This window comes from Eptesicus fuscus, chromosome 15 (genome assembly GCF_027574615.1).
Source record: "Eptesicus fuscus isolate TK198812 chromosome 15, DD_ASM_mEF_20220401, whole genome shotgun sequence".
Lineage (NCBI taxonomy): Eukaryota > Metazoa > Chordata > Mammalia > Chiroptera > Vespertilionidae > Eptesicus > Eptesicus fuscus.
In genome coordinates this window covers 40179121-40205292 of record NC_072487.1, presented here as the reverse complement: position 1 = coordinate 40205292, position 26172 = coordinate 40179121, and the positions used below count along the sequence as shown (strand labels likewise).

The 26172-nt window shown below is 44.5% G+C and overlaps 1 protein-coding gene across 2 annotated transcripts in view; it reads right to left on the bottom strand.

The window, feature by feature from the left end:
- PCSK5 (proprotein convertase subtilisin/kexin type 5) overlaps positions 1-8852 on the bottom strand; it is a 408183-nt gene extending 399331 nt beyond the window's left edge. For both annotated transcript variants that reach the window (XM_028146315.2, XM_008142067.3), the window contains exon 1: positions 8205-8852. In XM_028146315.2, coding sequence (XP_028002116.2) covers positions 8205-8396 — 192 coding nt within the window. In that variant the 5' untranslated portion in view covers positions 8397-8852. The remainder of the gene's footprint in view (positions 1-8204) is intronic.
- Positions 8853-26172: the final 17320 nt, after the last annotated feature.

Sequence of the window (26172 nt, the reverse complement as noted above, 5' to 3'; positions counted from 1 at the left end):
TGAAGTGTGGAGCAGACTTCATGTTTATCTGCTTAGTGTATATACCGCCACAAATCACCTGGAATCTTCATCTTATCCAAACTGATAACCCTTCCATTCTCTCAGCCTCACAGTTTAACTCCATCTACCCCGCTGGCCTTCACCTGTTCACCATCTGGTCAGTCCACCAGCACATCCATACCTTATCGTCATGGAGAATAGCATTAACCTAGAGCTTACGGGGGTGGGGGGGAAAAATAACATCTTCTGGGATGGCTTCCCATCTTTCCACTTCAACCCCTCTTACCAAACTGGCCCTCCTATCTTATTTTGAACTTCAAACCCCTACACCCACCCTATTCCTTTGGTCCAGTCCTGTTTTTACCTCATCACCTTCCTTAAAGCCTGGACACAAAGGTCAAGCATTTCAAGGTGGTACTCCTTCTATTCAAGAACCATTCTTCTCTACTCCCACCCGCAGCTTTCCACAGTATCTTTTCACCTTCTCGTCCACTCTGGTAATTCTAACTCCCTGTTTTATCCTTTTCTAATTGGAAATTACTGAGCATTAGGAACAATACCACAAATTAATACAGATTGGTTCATTTTTTTTCACTCCTTCATTTAACCACTAGTTACTCAGCAATAACTAAGTTCAAGCAGCAAATAACCTCATTCTATTTGGCAATTCCTAGTCATTGATCATTGATTCTTATCAGGATTCCCTAAAAAGTTTCCAAAACACTGGAACACCCAGGTATCAATTTCACCCAGCTCCCTGCTCACTCTCTCTCTGCAGATGGCCTTCACCTCTGAAGTGACTGAGATCCAGGTCATTCTACACACATGCTCCCTTCCCTTCCTCCCCAACTTGGGCTCCCCTGAATCTCTACTTCATTCCTCTTCAGTCTCAGTGTTCCTCTCCTTTCCAAATCCATTCCTCCCTACATAAGCCCTTTAGGCTTCCTATCCAAGTGCCCACTGTGCTTGTCCTATGCCACCCTCTGTGCTAGATGCTGGGGATACAACAGGAATAAGGCACCACCCTGCACTCCAGAGGAGCTCACCAAGTAATGGAAGGATAGATGTGCAGTTACACACACACACACACACACACGCACACACACACACGCACACACACACACACAAATATACATATTATTAGAGTGACCATACATATCATTTCTCTTCCAAATTCAGACATGTTTGAAAGTGAAAGGGGATGTAAAAAAAATTCTCAACGGAGATGAACTGATTTACCACAGGCGTAAATCAGGACTATCTCTGGCACAATATGATGTATGGTCACACCAATTATAACATAGTATGGTGCTTTCAATTGCGCAGCTGTCAAAATTTGTCTAAAATTATTTAGTAACATTGGAAAAAGGCTCACAATAAAATGTTAAGTGAAAACAGCAGGATGAAAACAGTATGTAAAAACTGATTATAACTTGGTTAAAAAAAAACAAAACACCAAGATATAATAACTGACATTTATTGAGTGTATAGTAGGTGCCAGGTACTATTTAACTACTTGGAACTAATCCTCACAACAATTCCATCAGGGGAATACTATTTGATCTCTTTAACGCATGAAGAAACGGAGGCACAGAGAGCTTCAGGCACTTGCCCCCAGGGCCCCTGACTAGGAAGTAGCAGCATTAGGACTGGTTCTAGACCTGTGATCCCAACTACCCCAATACATTGATGAGAAAGAGATGAAGGGAGAGAACAAAGGTGGGTGGCAGGTGTGCAATAAGAACTTTTGTACTCACTCCCTCTGCCCTTTGACCCCAACTCCCACTTATTGTTCAATCAAGCATTGGCACGCAGCGCACTGGTAACCGCCTCATCACCACATCTTTCAGCCGGGTTTCCGTTCTCATCTCTCTGGATTCTACCTCAGTTCTCACTACTGTACCCCCTATAAAGGGGTACCCATTCTTCCTGCAGCTTTCTGACTGCATCTTCCCCTGAGAGGAAACGCGTTAGGTTCTATCCTCAGCCCTCCTCTCTCTTCCCGCTTCATCTCTTCCCAATCCTATGCACCTCCACAGCTTCACTGATATTGAGGATGAGTGCCAGTCTTCACCTCTTTCCCACCCTAAATTCTATTCTGCCTAATGGACGTTTCTATGCGCATGCCATCCTATCTACCAACTCCACTAAGGCAGAACCGATGCTCCCACCGACGGTTCTAATTCTACAAATGCGTCCTCCATTCTCCTGGTCCCATGGCTGTAAACTTTGCAGTTATCTTCACCTTCCTTTCCATGTTCCACTTCCACTTAGTGACCAAGCCATAGTGAATCCGTCTCTGTAAGAGCTTCCAAATCCATTTCACCTCCACTGTCATACAGCTTCTTGCTCGTCACCAATAATCTTTACCAACTCAATAGCCTCTTTGCCTCCTCTCGCTCATTATACACACTGCTAACAATGGACAAGCCCGGGCAGGGCTGAACCATACTCTACGGCCTAGAACTCCATTTCTCTTGCTGAACAATAGTTATGGGTAAAAATGTCTCAGCTCCTCGAGAGCAGAGAATATCTTATATGTGGTACATGGTGGACTCCCATGTTTGTTGAATCAGTAGGTTGCTGCCTCCTTTTCAGGGACCTTTAATATAACTCTTTGTCCTACATAATAATGTTGAAACTCCCTAGCCTAGGCATGCATGTACGGCCTTATACGAGTATAATCTGATCCGTAGTGGGGTTTGTCTTGTTTCCTTCCTGGCCTCATTTACTTCCCAGGATTAACCCAAACTGCAGAGTTGTTCCTTCTTAGTACCCTTAGATATAGAGATGTAAATCTATTGAAACTAGTGAGAATGTTGCATGAGTAATTTCACCCTAAAGTATATGCAAATTTAACTTTGATAAAAATAAAAATTAGCAGATTTACATCTATAGACATGTACACACATATATGCATATATATCCTCTAGCATGCATGAATGTCTACAAGCATTCGTTTTTATCATTCAGAAAGCCAAAGTCAGCTTCTTTGTCAATGAATCCAACCTGAATTAGCCAAGCAATCAAGTCCCAAAGCAGAGCGATGCCTGGAGATACTTCAGCCTTGGGTAAACCCAGACACTACTTCACATAACTTGAACCGACAACACAAATACCCCTCCCTGCCCAGGGGAGGTTTCTGGGTCAGGACTCCCTCCCTTAACCAAAGAGCCAGACATCCCTGGACCTTTTCCCAGCACACTACCCTGCTTCTCTGGCTGACCTTTAAGGTTAGGACCTCTGGATACAAGCTCATGAAAGATAGCAATAAGGCAAATTCAGCTGCCTTGGGGCTCACAAAAATGCAGTTTTTCATTTCAAATAGACCCCGAAAATCCCAATGGCCACATACAAGCCATTCCTAGCCTATGAGGTTAATGCAACAGACCTGCCATCATCAGGCCAAGCACTCTGCACTGCTTTTTCTCATGAAAGGTTCCCCTACTCATGAGAACTATGCATGTGAGAGAGGCCAGCGGAGGTCAGGGCCAAGGTTCTTGGGCGTGAAGAGCTGCCCCGTGCAAAGCCAGATGTATCACACAGGGATCAACCTAGGACTCCCACATTAACTTACTTTTCTGCTTACAAAATGCCTAAGGATTTAACCAGGGGAGCACAGTTCACTCCCATAGGACCCACCAGAAGAGCCATAACCCCTTTTTCCAATGCCATCCATGTGCACCCAGAACTCACTCTCCACTGTTTATCAACCTTTCAATCATCCCACAAACTCACAGGTCAAAATTAATCAGCAGAGTGGGAGGCCTTCAGGGCATCTCTGAGCAAGAATCTTCCTACTGATTTGGAAATGCTGCTTCTAACTTTCCTCATGCAAACTACATTCGGGATTCAACAAAACACAAATTCAAGTATAGTCTAACATAATGTACCAAGGAAGATGCTTTATATAATAATCAACCTTGCAATGTTTTCCTTCCCTTTCTTCCATCTCCAGCAAGTTTATCCTTTAATATTTAACGGGCTACAACAAGGAGCCACCTGAGAGGAAGGCACTGTCTGTCATTGGAAACCAGCCAGAATGATTTAGAATCCAACCGAAAACTAGTTTAAGTTGTTAGTAGATATGGAAAACCATTTCCCCTGTCTACACAGCTCTGACTTAGCTTTTTACTCAGCCACCCAAAAGGTAATCTTCCAATCTTCACATTTTTGCATCTCCCATTTAAAAAATAATAATGTCTTCCTTTCTTTCTACCTCACTTATTGCCCATTCAGATTCAACAAAACTTTCCTTGCCAGCCTAACTATGTGCTGGGCAATGCATAGTCAACTCAGTCTATTATCCAGAGATTTATCATTTTACAGATGAAGGAACAGGGGCTCCATTAAGTTCAATGACTTGCCTGCTCTCAAAGACCTTGCACGTGGTATCATTGGAGTTTCCAAGTCTATGCTTTCAGTGGGAACGCCAGGTGAAAATCTTCCCCAGTATTGCTTGAATCTGGCTTTATCCTTCTGGAACCTTACTCAAGGTAAGTTACAAGGGGTTTCTGCTACTGGCAATCTCAGCTTGAAATCCAGGAGCAGAGGCAATTTGCAGAAGGACAAATGAGGCTACTACACATTGCAAACAACCTTCATGGGGGACCTTCCCCCTGGGTTCAAATAACCAGAAATTAATTCCTCCTGGTTTGTAGATTTAGTCCAATGGTTCATAATTAACATTATGTCAGGTCTTATTCCTTTAGGTCATGTCTATTCTCTAATCACTACATTGTTAGCTGAAAGGGTCAGAGCACACAATTAGTGAGGGAGGACTAAGCCCTCTTTTCCATCCCCATGCAGTCCAACAGGCAGGCACACCTACCCTCAGCTGGCCCAGCAGGTGCTGATCATACCAGATACTCAGAGGGCTAGGAGTCAGGACTTATAGGGGAAGAGGCAGGGCATTCTACAGCTGACACTGAAACCAAGCAAAATACAATGTATGCTGACATGACAACTACTACTACTACTAATTATAGTATCACTTCAGAATTTCAAGGCACGACCATTCACAAAACATAAACGTTATGTGAAAACATAATGTATCTCTATAACTAAAGGGGGGGAAAACACCCTCATTATTGTTCCTTCCAGGAAGTCAATCGTGTTCTGTTTGCCAGTTTGTTAGTCTGCTTGCTCTTGTGTTACTCGGCACATCCTATCTTTCAGGAACACAAGGGGCACGCCTATTCTTTTCTGTAGAAATCTCCAGGCCAGAAACTTTATCTCTGGTGCCTTTTAAATGCTAAGATGCTATGCAAAACATCACACTGACATTCTGATAGCCAAAACTGCACCTATACTGTGGTGAAAACTCACTGCCTTCCTCACCTAAAATATTATACTGAAGATCTCAAAAATACTACCAGGACTTCAGAAACAATAACAGGCCTCCGTTCAATTTGTGACACATGGGGAGGGAACCCCAAGCCCAAATGGGGAAAAAAAAGGAGAATATTCCAGGGGCCTTTGCAAATTAGTTACTGCCCTCAACTGAACCACAGCTGGTTTGTTGATGGAAAGAAAGAATAACAAAAAGAGGTCTGAAGTGTTAAAAGGGCAGAGCAGTTAAGAATGGATAAGAAATACATTTGGCCCTTACAGTGCAATGATATTGCAGGTGTGAACTCAATTTACCACCCCAAGGACTTAGCATAGGGTTCCTCTCCTTTGATCTACAAAGGAAATGCTTGACACTGTAAGAATAGCTGATCTTTTTACACTGCTTATGGCTTCAGTTCAAGGGGTCCTCAGTAACCTCTGTAAGCCCTAAATTTCCTCATTGGCCTTGTAAAAGCACCATAAATAGTGTTCGGCATGATGTGTATGTAAACTTTCTTAGTATTACTTTTTAAGTGAAAAGCCATGGTAGAAAGCCCTTTGCAAAAAGCCAGGCGAGGTTGCAGGACACTGCAATATGTGCTTGTTCAAAAGCGGGTTCGGGGACGAAAGCTCCTCTGTCTGCCAGGTTCTGCAGTATCTAACATAGAGTTCCCTTAGATACAGGTCTTTTGGTCCTTGCAAGTCATGAAGCTTCTTAGACTCAAGAAGTCCAGGTGTGTCTGAATTAAGACTAGATGTTTGTGTCTAGTCCACTGAGCCACTAAATCAGAATTCAGGGAGAGGGGGCTTTTGCTTTCTTCCTCCTTCCCTCCATGGGGTGGAGGGAGTCTCTAAAAGGCAGGATTCAAGCAGGAACAGGCCTGGATCAGAGAGACCTAGGTCTGAATCATAGCTGGGTGACCCTGTGCGTGTCCACTTCTCCAGCCTTGGTTTCCTCTTTGCTCCATGTGGAGTAAAATCCACGCGGAAATAATGGTCGTTTGGTTTAGATTATGAAAGCAGTGTATGTTCAAGAACTTATTCTTCCAAATACGCCTGGCATATGGAAGATGCTCCATGTTAGCTGAACCCAGAAAGGTTAGCATAGCTACTTCCAGTGTTAGCCTTCCCAGTGACACCCCCAGTCCCATGCAGCACCCAACTTTAAGCTCATATAAAAAAGACTGGAGCAGGCTCAGTGTTTTCTACCAATGACAAAAGAGTCCTAACTAACAGGTCCTTTGAACTGAATTCTCCTGAAGATGACAGACACTCGGGCAACAAACTCTGGCTGGCTTCCCTGACTTCCTTCCAGGTGTGTACCTGGGTGGGGTGGGGAGGGGGTGGATACAGACTGTGCCCCTGGCCCTGGTCTCAGTCCTCCACAAGACTGGCTTCTCTGGAACGAGTCCTCCTTCTGGACCAGCAAGTGTTAAGACCTGCGCTCCCCCAGCTCCGAACCCCACAGGCGCTCCCCAGCTCTTTCTAGAGGCAGGACAGCAGCCCTGCCTTCACAGTCCCCGGGCTCCAGGGCTCACATTCCTGGACGTGGAGCTCAGGGGCATCAGAAACGGCCTGTGCTCTGCTGCTTTGGCGGCATCCGCTGGCCCGTTCTCGCTTCACCCTGGCAGGGCTTGCAGGGCGCGCGCCTCCCCAAGCAGTCCCAGAAGCCGTCTCCTAAGAGGGCGCCCCGCCACCCTCGCCTCCCAATCACAGCAGAGTCTCCCCAGGGTCTGGCCAGGGCCTCCTCTTCCTCCGGCCAGTCCCGGGGGAAGTGACTGGGGGTGGGGCGAGACACTTTCTGGGACCCGCTTACACCGCCCTCTCCATCCCATTTCTTGCAAGAAAGAGACAGAGGAAGCCAAGACCATTTAGCCCGCAGGTACCTCCAAATCTGTTGCGCTAACGACCATCCCCATACACCATTCAATCCATTGTCCCCCAGCTGGGCAGCTCTGCGGAGAGCCCTGGAGAGGTACCCCATAAGAAACCCCGCGCCCCGCTGCCCGCCCAACTCTCGCCCCGCGCCACCTCCCGGCTCCGCACATCCCTCTCGGGGAAGGCTCGCCGTTTTTCCAGAGCAGAATCCGGTCAGCGGGTCCTGGAGGTTTCCCACCTCCCCTTCCGACCCCCTCTCCGGGAGCCCACAAGTAGATCCCGCGCAAGAGGCCAAGAAGCCGGGAGGGCTGCCCCAAAATCTGCGCTCACCCCGGGCCCGGCCCCCTTTCCCTCCCTCCAGCTCCGTCCTTTCTTCCAGCTCTAGTCCCTGCGCCTCCTGCGCCTCCTGCGCCTCCCGCGCCCAGCATCCCTTCGGCTCAAAAAGAGGAAACTTCTTTCTGGGCTAAATTCAGGTCCTAGTAGGAAAGGCTTCGTCTTCCCCGCCTCCCTCTAACTCCGGCCCGAGGAAACCACAAGGAGCCGGCACCAGGGGCGTGCTTACCTCAACTACCCCCCCCCACCCCCCCAAAAAAAAGAGAGAGCTCGGGCTACTAGTGCTCCCCGACTTTGCAGGTTAACAGGTCCGGTCGGGTCAGAGACCACCACGGGGGCTGTATGCACGTTCGTGATTTTTTCCAGAGACCCTGCCTGTCCCTCGTGGCTTGCAAGAAACTAGTAAACAAAACGCAAACCCCAGCAACTTTGGGGAGTGAGTGTATGTATGTGTGTAAGAGAACGAGGGTGGGAGAAAGAGAGAGAGAGAGAGAGAGAGAGAGAGAGAGCATCGCTCAAGAGTTAGAACAGCTGCGAGAGCACATCTGGAAGAGGGGGAAGGGGGGTTGAGAGGAGGGGACGAGAAGCGTGCTGCTTGCTGAAGGGGAGTCCCCCCTTTCCCGGGCCGCTTCAGGGCCGAGGGCCGGCCAGCCGGTCGTTACCTGTCCTACGTTGATGAAGCCGTACTTGCTGGCAATGCGGTTGGCCTCCGGGAAGCCGCCGGCGATTTTGACCGCCCAGTGGTTGGTGTAGACGCGCGTCCGGCACACGGGGAGCAGGCAGCCGGCGAGCAGCGCCAGCACGCACAGCAGGTCCAGCCGTCCCGGGCAGCAGCAGCGGCCCCCCCAGCCCATGGCCCCCGAGCTCCGCAGCCTTCCTCGCTCGCTCGCTCCGCGCACTCCGCGGCGCGCGCACAACTAACTTCTCCGGCCTGGGCCGCCCCGGCTCGCAGCCCCGGGGAGATCGGCGGGAGGCGGCGAGCCCCAGCAGGGAGCCGAGTAGCGAGCCTCGCGCCGGCGGCTAGACCATCCCTGGGGCTGCGGGGACCTGCGCTCCCAGCTCTCCCGCCCGCGGGGCGATCGGCGGGGGGCTCTCCCGCTCGCGCGCTGGAGGCGGTAGAGCCGGACGGGCGCCCTCCCGCAGTTGGGTCTCGCCGGGCTCGGCTCCCGGACTCTTCGACTCGCCCTCGCTCCTCGCGGGGCCCCCAAGCGCGGCGGAGGCGGCGGTGCAGGCAGCGGCCGGGTGCCCCCTCTGCTGGCCCGGGCTCCGAGCGCTCGCTAGCTTGCTCCCTGCGCTCCCTCCGGCTCCAAACAGCGCGCGGGGAGAGTGAGCGGCAATGGCAGCAGCGCCTGCTCTGCATAAATGACTCCCCCCCGCCCCCCTTAACACCCCTCCTTTCCCCACATCTCCCCCCTCCTCTCCCTCCTCCGCCTGCCCGCCCGACAGCGGCCACAGCCAGACGCCAGCCAGGTCCTAGCGCCGCCGGGTTTTCTAGGCTGTAACCTCCAGGGTCGGGGCAGTAAAAGGGAGACTTTCCAAGGGGCTGGGAGGAGAGCTCTGGTGTAGACATCTTGGTTTTAGCCCCTTTTCTCTCCTCCCTCCTAAATTTGTATTAATTTACTGCCACTTCCCCAAAGACTACGGAGATTTACAAGCTGGTTCGAGTCAAGCGCCCCGGACAATTCATTCATCCTCACTCTGAACCTTAAACAACTAAGTATTTAAGGAGGTCACTTGCGTGTCAATTGCCAACAAATAGCCCTAGATTTTCACTTCGTTAATTCTTCATGCTTTTCAGCAACTGTTTATTTTACACACTCTGCTCCGGGGAGAAGCTACCACACAGCACGTATGCCCGTCTACTCTTGCAAAAGCCAACCACGGCGCCTCCAAAGCCAAGTCTGCTGCCTGCTGACTTTCGAAATCTGTGCATCGGATTCTAGGCAACACCGCGGGAGAGCAGAATTACAGCTAAGGAACTGAGGAAAGATGTTTCTATGAATATTTGGTATGAAGTGGATGGAGATGTAGGGCCAATGGAATAACTTCATTCATTCGTTCCATTCAGTCTGATGCGGGCTTTTTTATTTATTTATTTATTTATTTATTTATTTATTTTTCCCTCACCAAGGGAAAAGTTTTCCAACTTTTCCAAGCTCGGCCCTGAAACAGTGAGAGACTTCAATATAAAAAGGACCACGGAGGAAGTCCAGGTGAAATACGTGACTACACTGCCTTCATTACTGCATCAAGCGCGGTGACTGCACCAGATTAACCCCCTTCTGCTGATCAACCTCCCCGCCTTTTTTGGCACAGGATTATTTCTTGTGAAAAGAAAATGTACCCTTTATGAAATAATTCATTGACCTTAAAAGTATTCACTATTTCCCTAACTCCGCCACCCTCCTTTTCCCCTTTCCTTTTCCAATCCCCCTATCTTTTTTCCTAAGCATTGGTTAAATGTATTTGAGATTAATTAACCTTCACACCTATGGCTTTGGGCAATGATCCTTTTATCTGCCTTGGGCTTTACTCTCCCCCCCATCCTTTTCCCCTCACCTGAATCATATCTGCAAACTCAATTTTCATAAATTTAAAGGTCATAAAATGCATAAGTTGAATTCATAACTCATAAAATTATTTTATGACATTTACACATATAAAGTATGCTATATTATTTAATCTTGAAAACGAACAACACCACCAAATAATATTATCCCCCAATTACTGATTAAGTGGAAGATCAGAGAAAAACTATATCATTTGCAGAAGGGCACATATTTTACTCATTTATTTGACTGATTCAACACATCTCTTTTGAGCACCTAAAAGGTACCAGAAATTTTGCTGGATACTAGAGAAAGAGGAGAGGGAAGGAGAGGAAGCACAAAGGATTAGTAGAATCCAGACTCCCTGAATAAATGCTCCAGTTGGGTGGAGCATTGTCCTTGTGTAACCAAAAGGTTGTAGGTTCCATTTCATGTTGGGGCACCTAGGGGAGGCAACTTATTGATGTTTCTCCCTTTCTCCCTTTCTCTCTCTCTCTCTCTCTCTCTCTCTCGCTCTCGCTCTCGCTCTCGCTCTCGCTCTCGCTCTCGCTCTCTCTCCCCCCCCCCCCCCCCCGCTCTCTCTCAACATATCTTCCAGTGAGGAATTATAAAAAGTGTCCTGGCACATGTGGCTCACTTGGTTGAGCATCATCCCATGCACCAGTGGTCCTCCTGTTGATTTCTGATCAGGGACCATGCCCTGGTTGCAGGCTTGATCCCCAGTAGGGGGTGTGCAGGAGGCATCCAATCAATGATTTTCTCTCATCATTGATGTTTCTATCCCTCTCCCTTCCTCTCTCTGAAATCAATAAAAACATATATATATATATATTTATATATATATATATATATATATATATTAAGTGGTGTATTGTTGTTGTTGTTGTTTGCAGGTAGGAAAGCATAAGCACTATGCTTGGACTTTCAAGTTTGGGCCCAGTCTCACTACTGGCCAGTCTCTTTGGACAGATCTCTTCCTCCTGCCTTATCCTAGAATCCTGAAATTTTACCATCTATTAGGTCACAGTTAATTGCCACCCAGACAGCCTGCATCTATCCATGGGGACATTGGGATTATTCCCCTAGAGGCTTGTGGGATGGGATGAAGAGCTCAGTCAGGATCCAAATCTCAATATACATCAGCTCATCTTTCTTTCCTTCAGAACTGTGGGCATTTGGTGTCAGATGGGAGGAGGAGCCCGCCACCACTGCAGGTACTTGGTGATCAAATGTGAAAGATGGCCTGTAGGTTTCCCTGGGACTCCGGGCCATTATCGTTTCGGACTGCGGAGGCAGCACAAAATGCTTCCCGCTGAAAGCCCTGCCGCCTCTGGGCTTCAACTTCTGAACGAGATGAAGAGGAATGGCTGCATTAGGGCTCCTGAGGCCTGGCGGTTGTTTCCTAAGAGTGGGGAAATTGCTCACTGATATTTTTTCTCCATGGTGTCTTTCTTTTTTTCTTTCCACTAATACTCTTGCCTTCTGTGAGCGTGCCCTGCTTGGCACACACACACAGCATTCACTGCGCTGAACACGAGAGAGAATTGGAAAGTGAGGTAGGAAATGAATGGGCAAACCACTTTTCTGCTTTGTAAACCAATCCCTGGGCCAGCACTTAGCTGACTCAAAGGGGATATTCTTCCATTTGGATGCATATGTATTTAGAAGGGGAAAAACCTAGCTCTGTTTAAAGAAAAAAAAATTTTTTAAGAGCTGGAACCCCATTCATCTGTCAAATCAATAGATTTATTCATCTTATTGTCCATGGCTTCTATAGTTCTCTTCCACTTCAATTACGTGTGCATCCTCAAAGGGTATGATTCTTAAACCTAGACAATTCCAAAGAAGCCCGTCCCCCATTGTTGCACAGGCACATCCTGTGCCTGCTCTAGGCACATCCTGCCTCCTACCTTGGTGAACTCATTCACTTCCGTGATTAGAATCAATTGGCTGGAGAGAAGTCACCAGGTAAGGATCAAAAGCTGCTGCAAAAAGGTATCTTTTATGACATCTGCCCTGTTATCAAGGTCTCAGTAGCCTCGGGGACAAGGAACTGACAGGGTAGTAACGGTAAGGGCAAAATCATCACTGACATTGGAATAGGAGCTGGTCCAAATCTTGCACAAATGTTCCCTTTCTGTGTGCAAAAAGTAGCGCTGCGGGCCTTGACCCTGGCCTCTCCCTCTGTAACTTGCCACATGGCAGGAAACCAGGCAGTTTTAAGTCCTACTCTGCCTTGTACTTAGCAACATATTACCTGAGAAGGAGGCCCCACTCGTGTCTGGCCTCTCTGCCAAGGTCCCTCATAGTGCTCAAAGAAGCTTGCCGTGGGATGTAATGAACAGCAATCCGGGCAGTTTGGTAGAAGTGAAGAACTCCTTAGGACTCATCTTGAAACTCTGTAAGTGGGAGTTATTCTGGGAAGAGTGTGCCTCCTTTCTTTCTCTGCTACATCTTTTGCTGGAAATGGACCTTTAAGATCTCTTCTAACCTGAGAGTCTGTGAACCAATGATAAATGGTTAATGGAGTTTGGAGCTGACCAATGGGGTTAAAGTTCCCTAGAAATGTTTCTGCCTAAATAGACGAGTCACCAACTTTATGGGGAGTCAAATCAGTGTTCTAGTCTATCAAGTTCAGGATCGGCAGTGAAAATTTATCAGATTTCATGATGATAATAATAGTTATATGCCAGGCGCTAATCTAAAGACATTTCAGATCTTAATCTTTCACAGAGCATCAGGGCTGAGAGAGACCTTACACATCATAGAATCCAACTTCCTTAAACCTACCAGACCTGAGGCCCTGAACCTAGCTGTCCCCTATACTTGGGCTCCTGAGCATTAAAGAGAAAAAATCAACATGATATAGAAAAATGTTAGTTACATGCAAACAAGTGGTTAGAATAAGATGGAACTTGGAGACATTGTAGAAAATAGGTACTAGGCAAAGTACCAAAAATTAGGTACAGCGGTATAGCGGCAGATTCAGAAATTACCGAAAAATCGGTACAGCGGTCTGGCAGGGTTAATAGGGAAGAAAACTGAGGCCAATAGAAAACTAACGTGCCAGACTGTACTCCTATCATGGAAAAATAAGTTAACAAATGGATGCATAATAGAACTAAAACAAAGGAAGGGCTGAATTCACCCACAGATGATCGTACTCCATGAACCTAGGATTAACATTAACCTAATCTGGATTAATAAAACAAATTCAATCAGGAGAATGGAAACTTGACAACATTTCAGATTTCTTAGATATTTAACCACCACCATTTAAAAATATGATTCATGGCACATATGAGCCTAGGACAAGAGTTAATTCAGGGCTTGATCTTACCCTTACTGCCTAGCACTTCTATAATGGGACACCTACAGGTGACTGAAATCCGGCAGGGTTCAGGAAGCTTCATCTTTGTCTTTGACCTGTTTGAAGTTGCCTTAGATTAGCACAGTTGACCAGCTTCTGTAAACAATGAATTCTTACAATGACAAGATGGTTCCCAGAAAGCTTTCCCGTGGGAAGCAAGGTGTAGAGGTTGCAGGTGACTTCCTTCGGATATATATGAAGTGACACCAAATGTCTGTTACCTTTTAGCTTCTACCCTTGGTCCCAGAGTAGTATCCCCTTCAGGATGGAGATGATAGATGGATGTGATGTTCTCCCTCCTCACCTCAGACTCTAATTCAAGGGAAAGCAGGTGAGGAAAGGGTGGGAAAATAAAAGCAATAGTCTTGGGTCTTGGAGTTTCACCCACCAGAAGAATAAATCCTACATCAATGTCAGCAGCCTACCCCCAAGTGTCAAGTCTTGCTCTTTTTGTAGTGCCTCTGGACCCTTTTCTCCAAAACATTTTATTGGCTCCTTTATTCTTAAATCTCTCCAAGAATCAGAGGTTGAATAACTGCTGACTCAATAAGTTGATCTCGCTTAGGAAGACCGAGTTAAATGGGCCCTAGGAATGAATACATTTTTTGAGTCCAAGCAATAGCTCTAACTCATTGATGCCAAAGGATAACACTGTAATTCATACCACATTCAGTATGACTTTGACTTGTTTATCTGAAGCAAGATAAATGATGACAAAATTATTTTTCAAATACCTTGTATCAGTATATGCTTTAGGCTTATTACATTCTGCCATTTCCAGAAAATGTAACTAGACCATTCATCATTCACTGTGGATGATATAACTTCATCCTTTTCATGGTGTTTTGGGGATGTACTTATTACACGACCATGGTGTAGCTAATTGTTCCATCACCTCCCTCCCAACCTTCCCTACCCCCACTTCAGATTTTAGGAATATTATGACAAAAAGGACATCTTTTGTTGCCCTTAACCTTCAGATGCATGTAAAGGTATTTATTAGTGAGATACTCCTGTGCAAAACTTCCTGAAAGAGGAGTTCAGTTTAAACTTATGTTAACAGCCTTTTTCTGTTCTTTCCTATTATCTATAACTAGAGGCCCAGCGCGCGATTGAAATCTCGCGAGGAGGCGCCCAGCCTCCCACTATACGAGGAGGCACCCCGTCGGGGGCCAGGACCCGGGCCTGACCTGCATAGCACAGGCTCCCATGTTGTGTCCGCTGGGGTGGGGGCAGGCGCTCCTGTGTGTTGTGTCTCCACTCTGGCCCGCCCCCAGCCCTAGCCTCCCCACGGCCGCTGGGGTTGGGGGCGGCATGCAGTCCCCTCCCGCCCATCTGCGCGTGCAGCTCCTCCTGAGCGGTCGTGATGCAGCCTCCTCCTGAGTGGTTGTGAGGCCCAGCAAATTAGCATATTCCCTATTTTTATATATAGATAATAAAAGCATAATATGCTAATTAGACTGGACGTCCTTGCAGACAACCTTCTGGACGAAGCCGGGGTTGCAAGGAAAGCCTGGGTCCTGGGTGCTTTCCTTGCAGGAGGGAAGCTGTTGCCGGCAGCCGGGGGAAAGAAGGCCTACTCTTGCACAAATTTCGTGCATAGGGCCTCTAGTGTGCATAGAATGGCAGCAATGTTCTCCTTTCCAAAAGGTTACCCCTTACTTACAAAAATTGTATTTTCCTAAAGGCAGCGGAATACAATTCAACAGGAAGCTTTTCGGGCTTTCTAATTTAAAAAAGTGTAAGTTGGCTCTGTGTCTAAAAGTTCCCTGTGACAGCTCAAAACCAGTCACCACAGAAAGAAAAAACAGACTCTGAAAGTGCTACCCTTTTAAGTCCTCTGAGTGCCCCCAGAATACCAAGAATATCAGGAACTAAGAGCCTACTAAATCACTAGAGACCCCTGAGGCAGCTTCTCTCTTCAATTTTCTGCAAATATGAACAGTGAAAACCTGTTTCATAGACACACTAAACAAAACCGTAGTATACATTCGCAGTATAAATGCTAAACATTGCCTTCTGTGGGTGAAGATGAGATCAAGTTTTAAAAAAATACTGTGCATCATCGTTCTAGAGTTGGATGAGGAAAACATCTTTCTCTCTTACTGCTATTTATTTATTTAAAAAACGAGAGGCCTGATGCACGAAATTTGTGCAAGAGTAGGTCTTCCTTTTCCTGGCTGCTGGCACCGGCTTCCCTCTGGCACCAGGGACCAGGGCTTCCCTCGTAGCCCAGGCTTCGTCCAGAAGGTCGTCCGGAAGGACATCTGGTCTAATTAGCATATTATGCTTTTATTATTATAGACTAGAGGCCCAATGCACAAAATTCGTGCAATGGACTTGGCCCCGGCCCCTGCTCTCCGCCGCCGCCATCGCGGCCGGTTACCTCTGCCACCACCGCTGCGGCTGGGGGCCTCTGCCGCCTCTTCCTCAGCCCCCACCCTCTGTGGCTTTGTCCAGAAGGAAGGACGTCCGGTCTAATTAGCATATTAAGCTTTTATTATCCTATCTAATAATAGACAAATATGCAAATTGACCATACCTCCAACACACCCACAAGCCACGCCCACAATCCAATCAGAGCGAGCATGCAAATTAACCCAAACCAAGATGGCTACAGCCACAGAGAGCAAGGTTTCCTAGGTAACAGAGGAAGCCAAGCTTTCTGCCTGCCCTTGCCAGGCCTAAGCCTCCACTCAAGCTACAAAGTTTCAATTATAGAAGGTAAACAAATTCAAACAAATGGCGGCAGAATGGAGCTTGAGAGAGCAGGCCAGGGTTGCTCCCGGCAACAGGGGAAGCAAAGCTTTCCACACACCCTGGCAGGGCCCACCCGCTTCAGGCAACAAAGTTTCAATTATAACCCCAACACAAATGGCTGCCTGCCTCAGAGGGAGCCCCAGGCTTGGCTCTGCTACAGGCTACAAAGTTTCAATTGTAGAAGGAAAATAAATTCCAGATACCAGGGCCTCCACTTGCGTTGCCAGGGGGTGTGGCCGGCCTGCAAACCACCACAGGCCCCTCACTCAGGCCGCCCCACACCCCAAGGGAACCCCACCCTGATCAGGGACACCCTTCAGGGCAAACCAGCTGGCTCCCACCCCTGTACCAGGCCTCTATCCTATCTAATAAAAGAGTACTATGCAGATTGATCATCACTGCAACACACAATATAGCTGCCCCCATGTGGTCAAAGATCCTGCCCCCATGTGGACACAAGATGGCCACCACAAGATGGCCAGCAGGAGAGGGCAGTTGGGAGGCACCCGGCCTGCAAAGGGAGGGCAGTTGAGAAGGACCAGGCCTGCAAGGGAGGGCAGTTGGAGGTGATCAACCCTGCAGGAGAGGGCAGTTAGGGGTAACTAGGCCGGCAGAGGAGGGAAGTTGGGGGCAAACAGGCTGGCAGGCAGAAGCAGTTAGGGGCAATCAGGAAGGCAGGCAGGCAAGCAGTTGGGAGCCAGCAGTCCTGGATTGTGAGAGGGATGTCCAACTGCCCGTTTAGGCCTGATCCCAGTGGACATCCCTCGAGGGGTCCCAGATTGGAGAGGGTACAGGCTGGGCTGAGGGACAACCCCCCTCCGTGCATGAATTTCGTCCACCGGGCCTCTAGTTATAGATAATTAGAGCATTGTTTTGAGATCTGGTAACACATTGAACTATGAAGGGTAAGCATAGATTGAATTCTGTGCAGAAAGAACTGGCCATATATTCAGTATCATTAATCATTTCTTATTCCAGTCTTTGTCATACATTAGTGTGTGTGTGTGTGTGTGTGTGTGTGTCCATACAGAGACAAGTCGGCAAATTCATGGAATATTTGCATGTTGACATTTTGGCAGAAAAATGAAAAAATGAAAAGAATTTTGCAGAAAATGTCAGCAATATAAAACTTAGTGACATTCTATATAAGTGGGCTAAGCATTATTAGAAAAAAAAAAGTTAAGGGATGGTGGAAGTTAAGAATGCTAGGCTCGAGGGAGCTGGATGCTAGATGCTGGGTGGAAAGCAAAAGTTAAAACTTATAGGTAAAAAGCTGACCCCCTATATATCAGTGAAATATTCAAAGCAACAACATTGACTAGATGAAAGAATTGAGCCCACAGGGAACTGATTTTGCACTTAATGCCCTCGACAGTCTGGAAAACATGTTTTCTACCCAACTGCCTGTGTGTGGCAGGGTTCAGGAGCTCTAGGTTTGGAAGATGGAGACTCATGATTTGGAAGATGTGAGGTTACAGAAGTGGTCCAGTTATGTGTGGAAACTAATGACTCTGAACCAAATTACCTAATCAATATTCTATTATCCGGGAGTCCCTTTACTTCACTGGGCCTAGAATGTTGCAATTTCCCCTGTGTTAGTCATGCTCTCTGTATGTTTAATGATAAACTGCGGAATGGGGTCTAGGCAGGAGCCAGCCTTTTTCTTCCTATAAGTTCAAAGTAAAATTCCCTAAAAATATCTGGGGCAGGAGCAAAGAGGACATTGGTGAATCTACATAGTCAAGGGGAAAGTAAACCCCATCATACTGATTGAATAAATAATGGCCCAGGGTGATCTTGAATAAATCATGACCCCAGGGTGATCTTGGTGACTATTGTTGACAGAGCACTGATATGGGACTTATACAGATATTTCAAAGTACTTTCAGGTTATTGTCATATTTACTCCTCACAGTAACCTGCCAAATACGTGGGGACATGGTCTTCTTTTCACACTGTCACTGTCATTGCAATCACTTACAGATATGGACAGGAGGTGCTGACCTGATTTCTCCAGCTGCACACAGCTCCGTGAGTGACAGGACTTGGGCTGTTTTTGTGCTAATTCCACCATCCCAGAGTTAGAACAGAGTGGCCACAAAGGTAAGCCCCCTATAATAATATATACTTCTGCCCTGGCCCTTTGCACATTTACCAGTCATTCATTGTGGAAAATTCTTGTGTTGTTAGTTGAGGAAGAGAGACTGGAAAATTCAAAGCTAAGGGCTTCCTGAGTCTTCAAGTAGCAGTTACCTCTCACCTCCTCCCTCATCTCCCTTCGCCTTGAAGTCCAGTCACTTCTCAGCTCCGTCCCCAGGTGTCTAGGAAGAAAGCCGACATATGATTCATTGTGTCTCAAATGCTTTTCTCTTTTCCTGACTGAATTCAGGTTTTCTTTTCACTTGCTAATTTATCCATGTCCTAGAAACTGCAGACGTGATTAATTGCAATGTACTCATTATGATGAAATTCCACTAGTTTTATTGTGAAGTCTTGTTGGAATCATTATGATGAACATGCTTATAAAGGATTGTCTCAAGGTTCCCAGTAACGTGGTTATTTTATAACTGTGTTCAATTATCAGGATGGTTTTTAATTGATGGTCAAAGGTGCATTTTTTAAAAATTGAACCCTCTCCTTATATCAATTACTAGAGGCCCGATGCACGAAATTGGTGCAAGGGACTCAGCCCGCGCAGCTGCGGCGGCTGCCTCAGCCCTCGCAGCCTCAGCTGCGTCTGGAAGGTCGTCCGGAAGGACGTCCGGAAGGTCATTCGGCTGTCCGGTCTAATTAGCATATTACGCTTTTATTATTATAGATACCTCAATAAAGCTATTTTACAAATTGTGTTCTACCACACACACCCAACACACAAAATTATCAGTTGAACTCTGAGAATTACAGAACAAGGTAAGTGCAAAAATGAATGGATAGATGACAGATGCCACAAGAAACATTCATCATGGGTGAGGTAGCATTAACTGAATCTCCTTCTTCCCTTTATGGCAAATTTAATTTCTTCACCCTACATTGTCCCCATTTTTCTTCCCATATCTCCCTTTTCCAAGTTTCCCACCAATTTATTTATTCATCACATGCCGTCTTTCATCCCCCTGATCTTCATAAATAATAATAAAGAAAAATATGTAGGACAGCTTGAAAAAAAGGTGAAATGGAGTAATATTTCCATTGCTGAAACATTGCTATTCTTATATTTATATACTCTCTTCCTAGTATGGCCTGGAAACAACCATATCTTTATTAAGTTATAAACCTAACACATACACACTTTTATATTCTGCATTTTTCACAGGATATATACTATAAATATGTCTCCATGGGCTTTGTAATTATCATTTTAATGACCATACTCCATTGGGTTGATGTAGCATAATTTACTAAACTCTATTGTAAGACATTTAAATTGTTTCCAATTTTTTATTGTTGTAAATAATACCATAGAGACTATTCTTCATGAATAAAGACTGTGTATTTTAGATTTTTTTCTTTAGGATAAATTAACATCCTTTGGGTCTCTCATGCTCCAAAAATTAGAAAATAATTTGCAGCCTTAACTCTAGAGAAACTAGGCACATAATTTAAACAAGTGAAGTGGGCCAATAAATATTATAAATGAATCAGCTCTTACCTTAACTCTGACAGCATTCCCCAAATCTTCCACCCTAACTACCTGTATTGCTGCATCCATCCATCCTTCCATCAGCCAGTCAGTCAATACTGGTGTTGAAGACAAGAAAACAGGACTTAAATGGAGTCACTTGTGCTAAGTCTCACATCAACAAACTGAGACTTAATTACAATTTTGGTTCTCTCAGAAATGTAATTATAAACCAGTCAATCAGGAATTGCCTGATCAACATTAGTTAGGTAATCTGCCCGTAGCCCCCTGCCATCCCCTATAGGGAACGTAAACTTGCATACCAATCTGCTATTTTGTCTGGTATAACTTCCTTCTTCCTGTTCCCTTCTGCCAACGAAAGTCTTTCGTTCTGTATAGTTCCTCTCCGCTCCTTTCTATCTGCAAGATTGGATGCTGCCCAATTCATGAATCGCCGAATAAAGCCAATTAGGTCTTTAAAATGTACTCAGCTGAATGTTGTTTTATGAACACTGGACTAGGTGCTATGACATTGACTAATATAGAAGGCCACGTTTACAAAGCTTTCAACCATCTGGCAAAACTCTTGAACCATTATTATTATTATTTAATTTGTCTAATTGTTAATACTAAGTGCTGACACTCAGAGTGAAGTGAGGGGATGAAGATGCTGCTGGAATGGTCTAAGCAAGTTCATGGATGCTGGAGGTAAATTTTAAAAGGTAGGTTGGGGGTTGGGTTTGAGTCAAATGAAAATACCATATGATTCTAATAGTTGGTACACTTCTCAGTGCCATTTATTAGGAATCTTAAGATTTTAGGAATTTTAAAAAATACTGTCAACTTTAGAAACATCCAAACCGGTGGAGAACTTTTAAAGAATTTTTAAAAATACTGTCTACTTAAGAAACATCCAAACCTGTGGAGAATTTTTATGAGTTTATTTGAGCCAAACTGACGACATTTGCCAGAAAACAAAATCTCAATAGATTGAGACATGCTCTTGAGAATGACAGTTTAGCAGATTATTTTATACATTAGAATAAAAGGAGGAGATATAAGGACAGTTACATGAAATTCGTTGGTGATAGATAAGGGGGCAGGAGAAAGCAAAGCCGGAAATCTCTGGGATTGGATAGAGAGTATAGAGGAACAGGATAGTTAGTAATCACCATTGACGTACGTAGAGATGGTATTCAGGGAACAAGGTAACAATGAGGGGTTCTGTGGTTTCCAGCTCCTTTGCAGTGGGTTTGCCCGGGGCGGGGGCAGGGGGGGGGGGAGTCTGAAAAAAGAAAAATACTCTGCATTTCAACAGTATGCTATCTTAGAGGCAAAAATATAACAGACAGGCTCACCTGTGGTGAAGATTGAACTTTGTCAAGGAGGCTACAGGCCTAGGATGTGACTACCCACCATGACTCACTTTTACTTAGGAAATTTTATGTTCAGACCATCCTATGTGATTACTTTTAGTCTTTGAGTTTGTAAGGCCCACCATACAAGCCTCCCCTGAGCTTGTCAGGTTTAGTATGTGGTCCCCTTTTCATCCACAATACCTTTTACCAAAGTTCTTCAATTCCTCGGGTGGAAAATACCAATGAATTCTTCTTCAACCAATATGCATCTTTATGACTTTGTGTCTTCCCTTAAGCTTAAAAGTCAATTTCTGTGCAAAATATGAGGTTCTGGGCTCTTGATGGGATTAGAGAAAAGTGCTCTGTTCTCTGAGCCATTTAAAATTCATTCAAAATAATCTGCTAGTCTCCAACATGTGGAGAAAACCGGGCTTAGGTAGGAAAATGGTACACCATTAACCTTCCCCATAAAGAGTGCCAGTCTGCCAACAGGGTCCCCACAAGGTAGCTTTTGCTTCCATAGAAACCAGAGAACAGGGCCATGTTTCCAATGAGTTCAAGCATCCTGACTGGTGCTTGATAGGTCTACAGAGTAATTTAAAATTTACTTGAAACTCTGCAATTTAATCAATAATGTTAGAGACCTTACTCAAATGAGACAATCAACAAAAACCACCAATTTCCTCTCTAACAAAGAATGGCCATTTCCTCTATCCCTTTGGTTCTCATTCAAGTTGTTTCTCTTTAAATAGCAGATACATTAAAGATCTCAAGTATTTTCTCTAAAAATATTAATTTCTTCCCTTTCACTCTTCCCTTCTTTTCTGCTTAAAGTCCTTAATAATTCTTCTTTTTTAAAATATATTTTTATTGATTTCAGAGAGGAAGGGAGAGGGAGAGAGAGATAGAAACATCAATGATGAGAGAGAATCATTGATTGGCTGCCTCCTGCACGCCCCCCACTGGGGATCAAGCCCGCAACCTGGGCATATGCCCTGACTGGGAATCGAACCGGTGACCTCTTGGTTCCTGGGTGGATGCTCAACCGCTGAGCTACACCCAGCTGGGCAAAGTCCTTAATAATTCTTGTCTGCAGCTTTAATTATTTAATTTCTTCATTGCATTATTTAAAGAAAATACAGTTTTGAGGATGCAGTATGCATGAAGGATGAATTCATACAAAATGGAAGGAATCTGTAACACTGCACTGTGGCAGAGTATTTAACACAGAATATATGCAACCTCTAATCATCTTGTACAGTAGTGTGTCCTCCTGCAAATGTGGACTATATGACCATTGTTTTCACTATGTCAGATAAATATCAGTGAAGGAAAGGCCTTCAGGAGCTTGAAGAAAGGCAATGTATAGGAAAGTATATCATTATTTTCTGTTAAATGCATTTAGAAATGGGTCAAGATAAAGACAAAACTAGGAGTGCTTATCACAGCATTTCAATAGAGAGCTTTATTGGAATCTTCATCCCAGATTAAAAATAAAATGGAATAGCAGTAGCATTGGAACAGAAATCCAATTTGTAAAAGTGCATGATTCTCTTACATTTATAAAACATTCTCCAACTGAAGTTTTAATTACATCAAAGATAGAGATAAATATAGTTACACATAAAAAGTCCTTTTCTTATTGGATCAGTGTAAGTTTATTGTAAAATAAGTAAAAATGTTCCATACCCTCACCCAAACATGTCTGATCTAATCACTATCTTGGCATATATGTTTCTCTATCTCTCTGTATATATAGATGTAGATGTAGATGTAGATATAGATATATAATTTTTTTTGTGAAAGACATACATTAGTGCCTATTTTTACTAACCAAAAGAAATCTGAAGAAGAGTTTTGCTTTTATATTACTGTACTAATGTAGGCCTTTCATAAAAGCAAAGTGATATAACTCAAACTTTCATAAAATCAGTATTTTCAGATGTGGGAAAACCTGTGTGTGTGTGTGTGTGGTGTGTACATTAGGCAAATTATATATATGTATGTGTATAATGTATATATTTATATATATAGATACACATGTAATTTTTATCCTATTTTAATTATTTTCACTTACATAGTTTAAATATATTCTATATCTCTATTTTTAAGTATGTCTTTTCATGGCTGCAAAAGAGCCTATAATATGGATGCAATGCACACACACACACACACACACACACACACACACACCTCTTGTATATACACACATACATAACCATTACTGTGCTGCGGATAGTATAAGCAGTTTCCAATTTGGGGTAGTGGTTATTACAGAGAATACAGTATTGACATCTATATAGAGGCACATCTTCTTGGTCTTAAGCTATCAGGGTCAAGTGATTTTCCCAGAGCAAGCTTCCCCATCTCAAAATGACCTATGGCATAGCCTCACTCTACATGGAAATCATGAAATGTCAAAAAAATCTACAGTGAAGGCACACTGCATAGTGTGGACTCTGAAATCACACTAGGTTCAAACACCAGATTTACTGCTTGTATGATTGCAGCTAAATTCCTAAAACCTTTTCTGTCTATGTCTTTATCTGTGGATTACGATGCCCTGAGCTATCTGGCAGCAAGCAATCATATTTGCATCCTTTTCAGGTTTGGGGAAATGCCTTTAGCCATTCCCAACAGGCGATAACACATGTGACTCAGCCCTTGTTGAGTCCCCAAGTTTCATCAACCTTTTGACGAAACTCTTGCAATTATGACATGCTGGAATTGGCTTCCGGCAGAGGTACATTACATAGTGTGGACTCTGAAATCACACTAGGCTCAAACACCAGATTTACTGCTTGTATGATTGCGGCTAAATTCCTAAAACTTTTTCTGTCTATGCCTTTATCTGTAAAGTGGTATAATTCTAGCATCTACTTCATAGGTCTGTTGTGAAGATTAAATAAAATAATTTATAAAAAGGGATTTAGCATGTTACTTCACATAGTAATTTCTTAATAGAAGTTAGCAATATTATTTTTATTAATATCAGAGTCTATGAAATACTATATATATGTATATATATATAAAACAAAATGCCTCTGAATATAGACTACCTAGTAGTATTCCAATTTCTCCCTATAAATATTTTAACAATTTTTATTGGCACACATGTAAAAAAAACCATTCAACATTTAGAGATTCTATTTAATTGATTTAGTTGGCATGTCAGCTATCATTCATCTGCCTTTTCACATTACACCACAAACACTACATCCAGTTGACCCATTGGGTTATCTGGTGCAGAGATGATGGCACTGAGTCACTCTGTACAGGATATGCCTTCTGATTTGCCCAGATCCACATTTATCCCCTTCCAGATCCAAGGAGAATTCTTCTAGGTGGGCCAGCAGGATCTAAGATATAAATGCTCGTGTAGCATGTCAGAGAGGCCATAGATCAGTTGACCTGTTCTCTCGTTGTGACTAGATTCATTTTGGAGGTTCTGTCTGGAATAAGAGTGGCCGTCGGTGGTCAAGTGTCAGAGTGATGCTAAATGGCCCCTAAGGAAAGCTGATTAGACAAGAGCAATTTCAACAGATGGGCATATGGGCATTAACATGTTACAGAATTAGGAGTTTCATAGGGTTCTTCCCACTGCTTAGAACTTCCTTCAACTCCAAGTCATCATCTGGGGATAAATCTCTAAAATTCAATCAAGAAGTCTGTCTTGACAAAAAGCTTTCCCCAAAGCTTTGTCCTCCCTTGCCCACAACAGTCAAAGACTACATTGTTGCCAATTCTATGCTTTTCATTTCTTGCCACCCTGTCCAGCTACACACACACACACACACACACACACACACACACACACACACCCCTTAAAACTCCTGAAGACAAATACATGTCCAATTCTATTTTCTATTACAAGTAACAAGCATGTGTTAGGTGCCCAATATCTGTCTGTTGAATGAGTAATTCTGCAATCTTCCCTTTCTGATATAGCCTGATGGCTCACATCAATTTCAGGAGATGTGCTGATGAATTAGTAATATTGACAAGGATTAAAAAGCATGTCTTTTCTGAAGTATTTGGGATTTGCCTCAAAAGAGTCCAGTTTTTTTGGGGTGGAAAGAGGCATAAATTGTAGGTCTTAATGAGGAAAAAAAAAACAAACAAACAGGAGGGGGCACATATTGATAACTATTTAAGCTAGGTGATGAATAAGGAAGAGTGAAACATACTATTTCTTCCACATTTCTATGTGAAATGTTCTATTGTATATTTGAATATTTTCATGGTACAAAATAAGTATATATGCACACACAACCACAAGACAGAACACTAGAAAAGCACATCCCAGGAACACGGACTTTGTAAAGCTGGTGTCTTAGCGTAGGGCCTGCATTGATGGAGCTTTTATTTTTACAGCACATGACTGTTATGTTTGGGGGAATATGATTTGAACGAGGCTCCATGCATAGTTTGTTCTGCTATGAAAGGCTAGCTACCGCTGTATGCCAGCCAAAACTGGTGGGATTACAAGAGCTAGGTGGATAAAAGTCTCCTTTATACGAGTACCCAAAGGCAGACATTGAACCAAAAATAAGAAGAAAGAGAAACAAACTATGAGCTACAGAAAGAAAAAGAAACAAGCCATAAGCTTCAAACGTTTAACATGTAGCCAATGAAACTCATCTGTGAAGTCCTGGGAGATGGCAGCAGGGCCGAGGTGCTGGTGCACGTGTTTACGTTGGCCGTTCCATTCCCCTAAACACCTTAGGCATCTCTAATTAGTCCCTGTGGCGCTCCGGTGGCTGGAATTCTCAGCTCGCAGCCTTGCCCCATGCCAGCCACATGTAATCCTGAGACGCTGCACGTCCATGTTAAGGGACATGAGTGTCCTTCAGATTTAAGGGTTATGTCTGATCTGTTAGGCCTGGAGGTCTCGACCCTGGCTGCACACTAAAGTCCACCAATCCAGAGTAGGAATTGGGTGCAGGCACTTTTAAAAGTTGGCCTGGATAATTC